Raw genomic sequence first — 11,898 nt, 5'->3', positions numbered from 1 at the left:
TTTCAGGATATATACGAGATGTATCTTTGATAACATCACGATCAAACCTAGCCCTTGTATGACATGATTTCTATCTTCACTAACAATTCCAACAATATATCACTTCGCAATCACACTGAGACGCACAAACAGAGAGAGACAAGAGAGAGACACGTACACTTCCATTTCAGAAAATATTTAAATCATTATAAATATAATGGCTCGCACTGTTGTTTATAGTCCACCAAGTTTGGAGCTTTCACAATCTTCCTTCGAGTTTGACATCATATATTTGTGTTTATATATGTATATATATTTTCCAATCTTCTGCGCACTGCTGCCTCCCCGTGAGAGTAAATAAAAAATGAAAAAAGTTGCAGAGGCAAGTCTATGAATAACTGAATGTATTTCTTCATAGACACTAAAGGTGATTTAAACGGAATTTGTCAGTGATATAAGAAATCTTCCATGAGGTTCTTCATATTTCTCATTAAGGTTAGCCCTCGGTGTGACACACCGACTTCTTAATGAAATTATCAATATTATACATACAAGTTTAAAGAGAGAGTTCATTTCAAAAAATTAGCTTATTATGTGAGAAAGCTTTTTGAATTTATAATCTTCACTTTAATTGTGAGGCTCTCCGATGTATGACTTATAACATGTTGGTCCCTCATTAAGTTTTATATTTGTTCTGATATATAAGAACACGTTTTTGTAAATTTGAATGGCATGAATAAGAAGCTTGAACGAATATTCTAAACCAAGAAAACGAGCCAAACATTAGTTGTTTCAAAGATGAATGAATAGGAACTATTTGCAGAAGAATTTTATAGAAAAGATAGATATTAAGCCCTGAATGAATTGTAACCATTTCCAGCCCTGATGCAGATCAGGTGTAGTTGTTTGAAAAGGACAAAGAATCCACTATGTAAATATTTTAAAGCTTCATTAATAACAAAGTTGACAGGTAATGACAATCAGCCACACAGATTTAGAATTCAGTTCCTTGTGAGTATTATATATTGTAAGAGAATTTATCTTTTTGGCCTAGAGAACATATTGATATAAAAAAAATAAAAGATAAAAGATAAAAAGTGGAACAGATGAAAATTGCTATTTCTAGTCACCAATCTGCATAATGCAGCTGTGCCATGTTTGGATACTATGGCCCTCACTGCTTGAGAAATTCTGATATTTGCCCCACCTTAGTCCTTTCAGGAGTATTAGCTTTTGAAGAAGACAAAATTCTGAAACTTGAAACTTTTTTTTTTTTTAACTAATGAAGCCAAAAAATTTGGAAAAATTTACATATTGATAGTATTAATTTTGCATTCATTCCAAACAGCTAGATGAATAGCATAGTTTGATTCTTAATGTGCATCAAGGACTAATAACATGTGGCATAATATTCAATATTCATACCAATGGTGTTCGAGTCAAGTGCAAGGGACTTGATTTCCTTTAAGTAAGGTTGAATGTTCCAAACTTGTAGATGAAAAAATTACATTGAAGACCTACTCCTAATCAGACTTGACAATGGTCGAATCTGGCCCAATATATAATAATGGAATATATAAAAAATATTCAAATGTTTGTAACTTAGAAACGTAGAAGACTTGAATAGATAAAAATTCTGCATGATCAACTGAGTAATGTGGTAACAATAAAACTCTCAAAACATTCCAACCAAGTGGTGCTTTTACATGCTAATTTAACTGGTCCGCTGGCAATCATGAAAGGTCGGTCAATGGAATCTGGGAAGGAAATCAAAGCCAACAAAGTACAAAAAGAAACTCCCAGTTCAGCAATCTACTCAACAGCAACAAAAAGAACAGAGAAAAGATTTAAAAACTCCTTATTGTCAAAGGAAGTGAAAAAAGTTGTTAGGAAATGGTCATTTTCAGTGAGTGGACTGTTCTCACCCTTTACTTTTTCCAATTGGATGAGCGTGTTCGCTGTCTCAGTGCTGTTGGGTTAGTCACATTTATAATAAACTTTGGCAACTACAAAAAACAAGTACTTCTGGTCTGGTCCTCTTGGTTTAGTTCATACCCAACTATACGTGGAATCAAACTGATTAGGTCCTTAACCCCTCTCTCTTTCTCTCTGTGATCTGTTTGTTATATTTATGCAAGAAAATTCTAGTTATACTGTGTAGTATCTGCTTACTAATTATATTAGTTGGCGTGAGTGATAGAGGTTTCCGTTCTTAAAGCAAATGGTTTGAAATTCAGCTTCCAACTTTTATCATCTGAGGCTAGTTTACGCGAGCAATTTGGGATAAGGTGTGAGTAGAAATCTCAAACTCTTTTGATACAACAAAATAAATAAATAAACAAAAGAAAGACTGGCACATGTGTCTTTACATTATGCTAATGGCAAAGTTTGCTAGTGAAATCATCCCAATAAGCAGGACGCTTTTGAAGCACCTAGTAGCATATTCTTTGGTATATGGCAATAGAAAAATTGCATAAGGATATTCAAGAGAATAACCTTCACATGAACTTGCTAAATGGCATCAAAGCTTGGTGCTTTTGTTACTAAAGCTTATAAAGAGATTTTGGCACAGAGTATATAAGATTAATTATTCAAGTGGATCACATTTATTCAAAGAAACTCATCACTTGGGTGACAGTGAGATATGTCTCTTTAAAAATTGATAAAATATTAAAAGAAAAGCTCAAAGGACTAGTAAACTTTTAACTATTTTTTGAAAAATATTTACGTTGTTTCTGCACTTGTGCAGCTAATTATACATTGCCTAAGTTTTTTTTTTTATTTTTTAAGCTTTAGTTCTATTATATCTCAATGATATAGCTTGCCAAGTGTCTAAGTTTTGATTTGATTAAGCCACAATGATATCTTAAAATCAGGTTTTCTTTTCCAATATTAAAATAAATTAATATCTGGTCTGATTGATAACATTAATTATATAAACTAGAATAGTTCATTCAGTTATGTTCGAGCAAAGTGTAAGCATTACATTTCATCCAAAAAAAAAGTATAAGCATTGTAAATTATAAAATTTTTTTCATAACAATGTAATTTTTTGTTTTCACAAATATACATGATTTAATATCTTGTTGTAAATTTAAAACAATTATAAGTATTAGTTGAGGGCGGAAGAAGTAAAAAGATAAAAACATTTTAAGATATAAATTGGTTAAAATTATTTTAATGGTGTACTTTAGAAAATTTTATCTTATAAAAATGAAATAAAGAAGCATTAATTTTAAATAATTACTTTGTCAATTAATTAAATGTCGACATGAGAGTACGTTAATGACCAAAGACATTCTCTTAGGTTGGAACCAGAGAGTACGTTTCTTTAATTGTTGAACTCGTTTGTTAAAAAATACTATCATTATCAGAAAGGGAAAGGAGAGGAGACAGACAAAACGAAGGAACAAAAAGAGAGATTTAGCGGCTTCAGGGTACAAATGTCAACAAATTTTAACTGTCTCTAGTTGTACAGCGACAAGCTTTTGTGTCCCATACTGTTCGGAATATTCTTTCCCATTTTGGTTCCAATAATCCCCTGCTATGCCTATATGTGTGAATCAAGGCCCCATTCGCTAAGTTCGAAATATTAAAGCTTTCACAATCCCAGAGAGAGAGGTAGAAGGTTCGTTGCGTTTCCTTGCAATGGTCTGGAAGTTCGGTGATGGCGTGGAGGATGGTGGGACTGGGCGTGGAAATAGGCCTATCTGAAGAACACCCACCTTTCCAATCTTCCAATCAGACGTGAAAATTGTAGATACAGAGCAGAAGTGCGCAAGATCATTTTGGAAAGCTGGAAGAAAGATTTGGGTTCACTTTTCTTTGGTTTTGGAATGATGGGGTTTCTTGGGTGTATTAGTTTGACGGCTTATACGGGTCTAATCAGTTCAAAGGCAAAAATGGTAAAGTCCCTTACTCTGCAATATCACTGTCCTTTGGTTGGATTTACTCATTTTTTGGGGGGCTTAGGATTAGTGGTTTTAAGTTTGGGTTACTTTATGAAGACTCCACCTTTCAAAAAGAGAGTGTTTTTTCCCCTCTTCCATCATGCATTTTAAGAGTCTCAGTCTGACCTTCTAGTGAGAGAGCTCAATCTTTTTAGTTGCAGAACTCTCCACAGAATTGCTCTCCAAAAGTTCTGTGTGAACTAATTTCTATACAGGATTCTGGTATTTGATCATGGCGGATAGATACTGTTGATTTCCTTATTCTTCAGTGATGTTATAAGTTTATTCGTATGATTCCCGTAGGTTGAATATAAGCCAAAAATCATTCATAGGGGCGCTTGTTTTAATTCATCAAAGACTAGCATAAAGGCATGAATTTGGTTGAAAGAAATTATGAATGGTTTATATCCTTCATCTTCTTTTTTATTTTTCTTTTCTTTTGGTCAATTCCATGAACCGAATAAAAAGAGAGGCGATGGATCACGATTCATTTTTGTCATTCCCTCATTTGTTGTACAGAAGTCTTTTTTTTTTTTTTGGGTGTTTGTTGTACAAAAATCTTTTGAGTTTGGTGCAATGGCTTCCTCATAAAGTGACTTTATGCTGGGTGATAAATAGATTTTCTACTGAATCAGCAGATAAGTATGCATGTATTTGTATTTTTTTCTAACTGTGTGCTTGTCAAGACTCAAAGATGAAAGGAACTTTAAGATAATTATTTAGTTAACTTTTGTAATTTCTAATATTATTTAGCTGTGTCTTTGATGTACTGTTAAAAATTGTCAAATTTGCAAACCAATTTTTCTCACCCCCAGCTCTTCTCTTTCTTCCTGAATTGGGATTCTATATTTGTATATTCTTTGATTGTTTCCATTTTCTTTCACAATAAATAAGTTGAAGGGAATACACACCAATCATGTTTTTGCAGGTTTGAAAGAAATGATATGGTAACAGGAGCCTTGCACTTTTGGCAATGGCAATGAGCTTTCATAGAGTTCTTTTGGACAGGTCATCTGGTAAATGCCCTCTTGCTGGGAATCAATTGCAGAAGATTTTAAGTTTGATTGGTTTTTCTGTGAAATAGCTAAGCGTTCCTGGTTTCAACTCTGTAGTTCTGTTGATTGTTGGTGTTAATTGGTCTCCGTTGGTAGCAGATAGAGTAAAGTGTTTGGCTTCATCATGGTGCAAATCTCCTTTGGCTGTTTAACATCCATTCTTGGAAGAGACAAATTTCTTACCTATCCAGCTCTTATTTGTGTCTGAAGATTCAGCTGTATCGGGCAAATCTCCTTTGGCAAAAGTTACTCCTTCTACGTTTGTTAGATTTCTGGTAGTAACTCTATATATATATATATAAATTGTCATTTCCTTCAAAATATTACCATAGCGAGGTAGTACCTCTCAGTCCTCCTCCCTATCTCTAGGGCAAATCTCCTTTGGCATATTTGGTTACCCAGTTTGCTATCTCCAGCCTCTTGAATTCCTTTCTTAAAAAATCCCCACCCCAAAAAAAGAAAGAGATATCTGAAGGTTGTAGGTCCTTGGTCCTTCTGGTGTTGGAAGCCTCACTTGATAATTTCTTCCTCTGGAAAGTCCATTTCAATTGGGCAAATCTCCTTTGGCATTTATGAGTCCTGGATTGACTCGCATTTATTGACCCTAATGGGCAAATCTCCTTTGGCATCAGATCTCCAGTTTTAGGTGGTTCACATAATCTTTTTGGAGAAACTACATTACAGTTTGTGGCAAAAGCAGCATCAATTGGAAATTTTTTGTGCTGTAGACTACTATCCTTTGCGATCAATATCAAAATACCTACTGTTGATGGAAACACAGTTTGGCACTGGGTTTTAGTGCTCTAATTTGTTTGAGGTAAGAGATTTCTTGTATCTTATTTCTAGATTGCTATTGCTCTATCGTCAACTTGTTGAAATTTTGTTGTTCAAACAAGTTCCTCCAAGTGGCTAAAGGTTTCCCTAAATAAGGAAATCTGATTGTCAATGTTCTTTTAAAAACACATATCTTTCCAATAACTAAAAAAGCTATGCAGTGTTAGTTTCATGCTTGATTCTGAAGACATTACTCGGTAAATATTAGGCCTAAATTCCAATTTCATCTATCCAAAATTTGGTGAGGATACCTGTCTATGAACTTAAACTCTATTCATCCTTATTACTTTCTTGTAATTATTGAAGTAATTTTAATACGCATAGATTAAGACAGGCTTATCATAGATGGATATGCACATTGCGGATTCAGACTGGGAGACTTTCAGTGAGAGCAGCAGCATTGAGGATCAAGAGGAAATTGATTTTCTATATGCTGGGCAAGCTCGGAGCATACTATCCAGTTTAGAGGAAAGCATTGGGAGAATTGATGATTTCCTCTCATTTGAGAGGGCGTTTGTTCATGGGGATGTGGTTTGCTCCTTGTCTGACCCATCTGGACAGATGGGCAGGATTACAGGCGTTGATGTGTTTGTGGATTTGGAAAGTGTGTGTGGAAAACTATTAAAAAATGTAAACTCCAAGAGGCTTCTAAAAATTCGCTCCATTTCAGAAGGTGATCATGTGATTAAGGGGCCATGGCTTGGAAGAGTTCAACAGGTGGTGGACAAAGTAACTGTGTTATTTGATGATGGAGCTAAATGTGAGGTCACCATGTTGGAGAAAGATAAGATCTTGCCTCTGACTCGTAATTTACTTGAAGACTTGCAGTACCCATACTATCCAGGGCAGAGAGTAAGGATTAGTTCCTCAACTTCTTCTAAGTCAGCTAGGTGGTTATGTGGAACTTGGAGAGACAGTCAAGATGAAGGAACCGTTTGTTCTGTTGAAGCAGATTTAGTATATGTTAACTGGCTTGCATTTGTTCCCATGGGTCCTGATTTTACTGTAAATGCACCCCCATGCTGGCAAGATTCCAAAAACTTGACCTTGCTGTCATGTTTTTCACATGCAAACTGGCAGCTTGGTGACTGGTGCATGCTTACAGTGGCAGACCCTAAGGAACAGATGGAACAGAACTTCAGAAACACTTCTACTTGGGGTCTTACTAAGGAGCACATTATGGCAGGAGGATATAAAAATGGAAACATTAACTTCAATATTGGGGAACTTTTTGTAATTGGGAAAATAAGGACCAAAGTTGATGTTGTATGGCAGGATGGTGAGCACACTTTGGGATCAGATCCCCATACTTTACTCCCGGTGAATGTCATAGACACTCATGAATTCTGGCCTCAGCAGTTTGTGCTGGAAAAAGGTACTGCTGATGATCATCCTAAGCCCAGCAGTCAAAGGTGGGGAGTTGTTCAATTTATGAATGCAAAAGAGCGTACTATAAAGGTACAATGGAATACTGTTTCCATATCTGAGCCAGAGAATTTGGCTGGAGATAGGATGGAGGAAACTGTGAGTGCCTATGAAATCATAGAGCATCCAGACTACTCCTATTGTTTTGGTGATATTGTATTCAAGGCGGCTCAAAAGCAGCTTGGTTACCAAGCTGAGAAAGATCAAGCAAAGTCAACAACTGACTTGAATGTGGAGGCTGCTCTTATAGACAGGAGCCACATCAGTTATCAGAATGAGTTCCCTGATGACTGTTACCTGTCCTGTATTGGCAATGTTATTGGTTTCAAAGATGGTTTTGTAGAGGTGAAATGGGCTACTGGTTTAGCAACCAAGGTATGGATGACATCTTATTTCTGTGCTCAATATGTTGTTAATGATTGCTGCTTGCTATATATGGTCATGAAGAACTCATGACAGATATTCTCTCTAGGTCTTCCTATAAGCTTTGTGATACTCCTCATTCTCTTTGAAGACATATTTAATCTTTTAAAGTGAAACCTGGGTTGACTTGTAGCTTCTAATTCGTATATTCTTTTCCATTGCCCTGGGGTGTAATAGAGCATTGCATCTATTCATAGTGACAATCTGCATTTTGGTAGTAACAGTCAAAATAATATACAACCATTTAAGTTGTACTGCACCTGATATATTTGACGGTCCAGACAATCACATCTGGCATCTACAATAATTTATTTGGATGCTGGCATCGGCCGTTCAAGAATAATCTGGAAAAATCTGTTTTTTTTTTTTTGTTCTGATCTCTGTGTTAATTTGTTGATTTTCAAATTCAGGAAGTCCTCAATCATATGTGATTTTTTTCCCCACAGGTTGCACCTCATGAAATTTTTCGAATTGACAAGCATGAAGGTTCAACTGAAACTCCTGTTCCTTATGAAGCAGATATTGAGGAGTTGACTCAAGAGATGTCGGAAATTGGAAATCTAACTTCTGACAGAAAGGGAAAGGTGAACCCATTTTCTGTGTATTGGTGTCTGCATCTTTCTGTTCATCCACAAATGTATCATGTGAATTCTCGTATAATAATTTAAAATGCGTAGTATCAATTAACTTGAAATACATAGATCTCAGAAAAAAAATCTAGTTATTAGTAGCCAGTAAAATTACAAGAAATCAAACTCATTTTTAAAAAATAGTCATCAATGTTCACAAAAATTAGTTAAAGTGTGAAAAGTTTTCTAGTTGATAAATCCTTGAAAACTAGGGGCTTATCAATTGAAATTATCTAATCACAAGCTGATTGTTACTTTGATGATCAGGGCTTGTTAGATTTGGCCGGTGATAGAGTGCATTGTGAAAGGCATCCAGGGGAATGTAGTACCTTTTCCCTTCCCCGAGCTGCCATTGAAATTTTCTCCAGCATTAAGGCCAGCATTTTTCAAACATTTGGTGTAACATCACTTTCACGAGCAGTTTCTTTAGTCCCTACAACTGAGGAGGGAAATCAATCTAAAAATCTTGATAAGAAAGAAGTTTCAGAAACTTGTGAACTCTGCACTGAAGCAAATCCAATGAGTGAATTGCAGTCTACTGAAGACATAATTGCAGATAGGGATGTTATTAGGTTTTCAGAGAGGAAAGATCTTCTATTTTCTACTAATAGCAACAATTCAAATCGGTTTAAGCAGTTTGATATAATAGATAATTGCTCAGACCACCACTTCTTTGATGAGCGAAAAGGGTTGACATCGTCTCAGGTTAGTACTTCACTCTTTATTATTTAAAGTTTTACATTGGCACTGAAAACATTGAGGTTAATTTGTTTTCCTCTCCTTGTTTTCTTTCATAGGTAAAAAGAGGGTGGGTGAAAAGGATTCAGCAAGAATGGAGCATCCTAGAGAGAAATCTTCCAGGTGTGCAATTTTCCTTATTGTGCTTGAACTACATTGTTGCATTTGCCTTGCAGATTTTTGTTGTTCAATCAAATTGAAACTTTAGGTGCAAATTCAATTGGACCACTGCTATTGTAGGTCTCTGTCACCTTATGAATATGGATTGATAGTGCTTATCATTTCTTTTAGCTGCATGGGGGCCTGTGTTATTCATAATTCATGAGTAATGTAATTCGATTCCAGGTTGCGTGTTTCATTTTTTTTGTTTTCCGGTTCTTCTTTTTTAAATTTGAGCATCCGGCACCGGTTTCCATACAGCTGCATGGGAACCACTGCTTGCTAATCTCTGGAAAGAAGACTGTTTTGAATTGGGGGGGGGGGAACATGGCATCTTTTATTATTTGATTCTTATGATCAGTAGATAACAGCAAAGTTAAGACTAAAATGATGGTCGGTGTAAAGATAAACAAGAAAAGTATTGGAATGCCATTTTTCAAGAGTTGGAATCCATAAATTTAATCAACACTATCTGACCTTTGTTGGTCATTGAAGATAAAAAATGAAAAGAAAGCCTGAAAATTAATGTGTTGATTTGCTTGTTAAAATTTCTAATTATTCTGTAAATTTCTGCCAATGCTTTTATGGTGTAAATTAATTTCTGTAAATGCACTTATATGACCTTTATTGGTCTGAACAGAAACTATATATGTCCGTGTGTTTGAAGAAAGAATGGATCTCCTACAAGCAGTGGTCGTTGGTGCACCAGGAACTCCTTATCATGATGGCTTATTCTTCTTTGATGTTTGTTTTCCTCCTGAGTATCCTAATGAACCTCCTGTAAGATTTTGAACTCAATTTTGTGGTGCTTGTTCAATTCTTTTCATTCATGATTTGATGCATTGTAGGCCTTCTATTTAGCACTCCTCAATCTTGCTTAGTCTATTTAGTTGAAATGAACATTCAATTTTCTCCATGCTTTTTGCTGCTCTTGTGCATAGCATTTAACATAAAGTTGTATGGTTTATATCTCAATAAACTCTTGCTGACATTTGAAATCACATGCAGATGGTGCACTACAATTCGGGTGGGCTCAGATTAAACCCTAATTTGTATGAATCAGGGAAAGTCTGTCTGAGCCTCCTGAATACATGGACCGGTACAGGCAGCGAAATGTGGAACCCGGGGGCCTCCACAATTCTTCAAGTCCTTCTCTCTCTGCAGGCCCTTGTCCTTAATGAAAAGCCTTATTTCAATGAGGCTGGATATGACCAGCAGATTGGCAGAGCCGAGGGAGAGAAGAATTCAGTGAGCTATAATGAAAATGCTTTCCTTGTCACCTGTAAATCAATGCTATATCTACTGAGAAAACCACCCAAGGTGAAATGACTGCTTCTTTACAAAAGTTTTCCTCTATTGTCAGTATTGAGATAGGAAGAGTAGACAAAGATTAATAGTCACTTGGCCTATTGCTCACATGTTGAATGTTAGTTCTTGTGCAACATGAAACATGTGTTTCCATACTGGTGGGAACTAAAAAATCAAAAATAAAGTGGACACTGCTGCATCCATAGCTTGGAATAATGTTGATGTTCACATGGAATCTGTAATTTCTCATAGAGGATCATTATGATGATGGAAATAGAAAAGACATGTTACTTCCCTTGAAATCTTGTATTATATGAAGTGCTGGTCAGTAAAAATGTTGACTTGGTAATAAATCCTCAGGCCCTATATAATAGTTTAATCATATAGCAGTTTGAAAAATGACAAGAGATGCTTCAGTTTTGAGTTGTCACTAACAATGATGCCTGTTGCAGCATTTTGAGGCACTTGTGGAAGAGCACTTCGGCCAACGTGCACAACACATACTTCTCGCTTGTAAGGCGTATAGCGAAGGAGCTCCGATTGGATGTGCTTTCGAAAGTGTTAAAACCATGCACCAAAATCAGAAGGGAACTTCTACAGGTTTTAGAATCATGCTCGCTAAGCTCCTCCCCAAGCTTATCGAGGCTTTTTCCGGTAAAGGAATTGATTGCAGCCAGTTCGTTCAGTTGCAGAAGTAACCATCATGGATTCTCTTCCATAGATGTGTGAGATGAAGAAAGAAAAACTGAGTTCAATAGGACTCACCCATGTGGGTCCCACCTCTCCTATCTCTTTCTGTCTTTTAGAAGGCTTTCTGGTATGGCAGAGAAAACCCTTCCAAGTGCCAAGCTGCAAATGACCACCAAGCTTCCCGACCAAAACATTCGAACCGTATGTGTGATATAAATAAGCGGTCTTGTATCTTTTGTATGATATCCTATGTATGCTTGTTCAAACACAACTGTTCTGTTCTTTGTTGTTTGATGTTGTGTCAATAAAACCTTGTGTGTGTGTATCAGTACTATGGCTTTCAAAATTTATATGTAAAATATCAAGTTTGAAGCAGAATAATAGGAGTGGTTTGCTTGGTGTGTCATTTGTTTGATAACCTGGTATCGAAGTTTTATGACTTTAATATTTGTTTCCTGTAACTGACAAATTTGGAGTTAGCAGTTCAAGGTAATAATTGTATTGTTTTTTAAATTGATTACAAAATCTTTGATTTTTTTAAAAAAACAAAATATTTGTTTCCTGTCACTGTAGTCTAAAATATTTTAGACGGACCATTGTTGATTGAAATTGCTTGTCGTTATAAACTTCAATGGACCATCTTGATTTGTTTTGGTCAATTTTAAAGAGAGATGAATATATAATTTAAAAACTTCACTTGAGAGATGA

At 35.7% G+C, this 11,898-nt stretch overlaps 1 protein-coding gene across 3 annotated transcripts; it reads left to right on the top strand.

The window, feature by feature from the left end:
- Positions 1-3,447: 3,447 nt before the first annotated feature.
- Positions 3,448-11,596, top strand: LOC129305811 (probable ubiquitin-conjugating enzyme E2 24). Of its 3 annotated transcripts, XM_054945922.1 has the most exons (10): positions 3,449-3,884; positions 4,858-4,945; positions 5,042-5,801; positions 6,153-7,618; positions 8,113-8,250; positions 8,563-9,000; positions 9,093-9,156; positions 9,833-9,972; positions 10,201-10,512; positions 10,953-11,596. In XM_054945922.1, the coding sequence occupies exons 4-10, from the start codon at positions 6,164-6,166 to the stop codon at positions 11,196-11,198; spliced, it is 2,793 nt and encodes a 930-aa protein (XP_054801897.1). In that variant the 5' UTR covers positions 3,449-3,884; positions 4,858-4,945; positions 5,042-5,801; positions 6,153-6,163; the 3' UTR covers positions 11,199-11,596. The 3 variants fall into 3 exon arrangements, with proteins under 3 accessions (XP_054801898.1, XP_054801897.1, XP_054801896.1); XM_054945923.1 differs by having other exon boundaries at positions 3,448-3,884; positions 4,858-5,801; positions 6,143-7,618; XM_054945921.1 differs by having other exon boundaries at positions 4,858-5,801.
- Positions 11,597-11,898: the final 302 nt, after the last annotated feature.

Source organism: Prosopis cineraria, unplaced genomic scaffold, assembly GCF_029017545.1.
Source record: "Prosopis cineraria cultivar Desert tree isolate PC_DT_omini unplaced genomic scaffold, ASM2901754v1 PC3, whole genome shotgun sequence".
Classification (NCBI taxonomy): domain Eukaryota; kingdom Viridiplantae; phylum Streptophyta; class Magnoliopsida; order Fabales; family Fabaceae; genus Prosopis; species Prosopis cineraria.
This window is presented reverse-complemented; position numbering and strand designations above follow the sequence as displayed.

Coding starts and splice junctions, on each gene's coding strand:
- LOC129305811 (XM_054945923.1), top strand. CDS start 6,164: ATGGATATGCACATTGCGGATTCAGACTGGGAGACTTTCAGTGAGAGC. Junction 8,251..8,562: donor CTTCTGACAGAAAGGGAAAG/GTGAACCCATTT, acceptor TTTGATGATCAG/GGCTTGTTAGATTTGGCCGG. Junction 10,513..10,952: donor TACTGAGAAAACCACCCAAG/GTGAAATGACTG, acceptor TGCCTGTTGCAG/CATTTTGAGGCACTTGTGGA.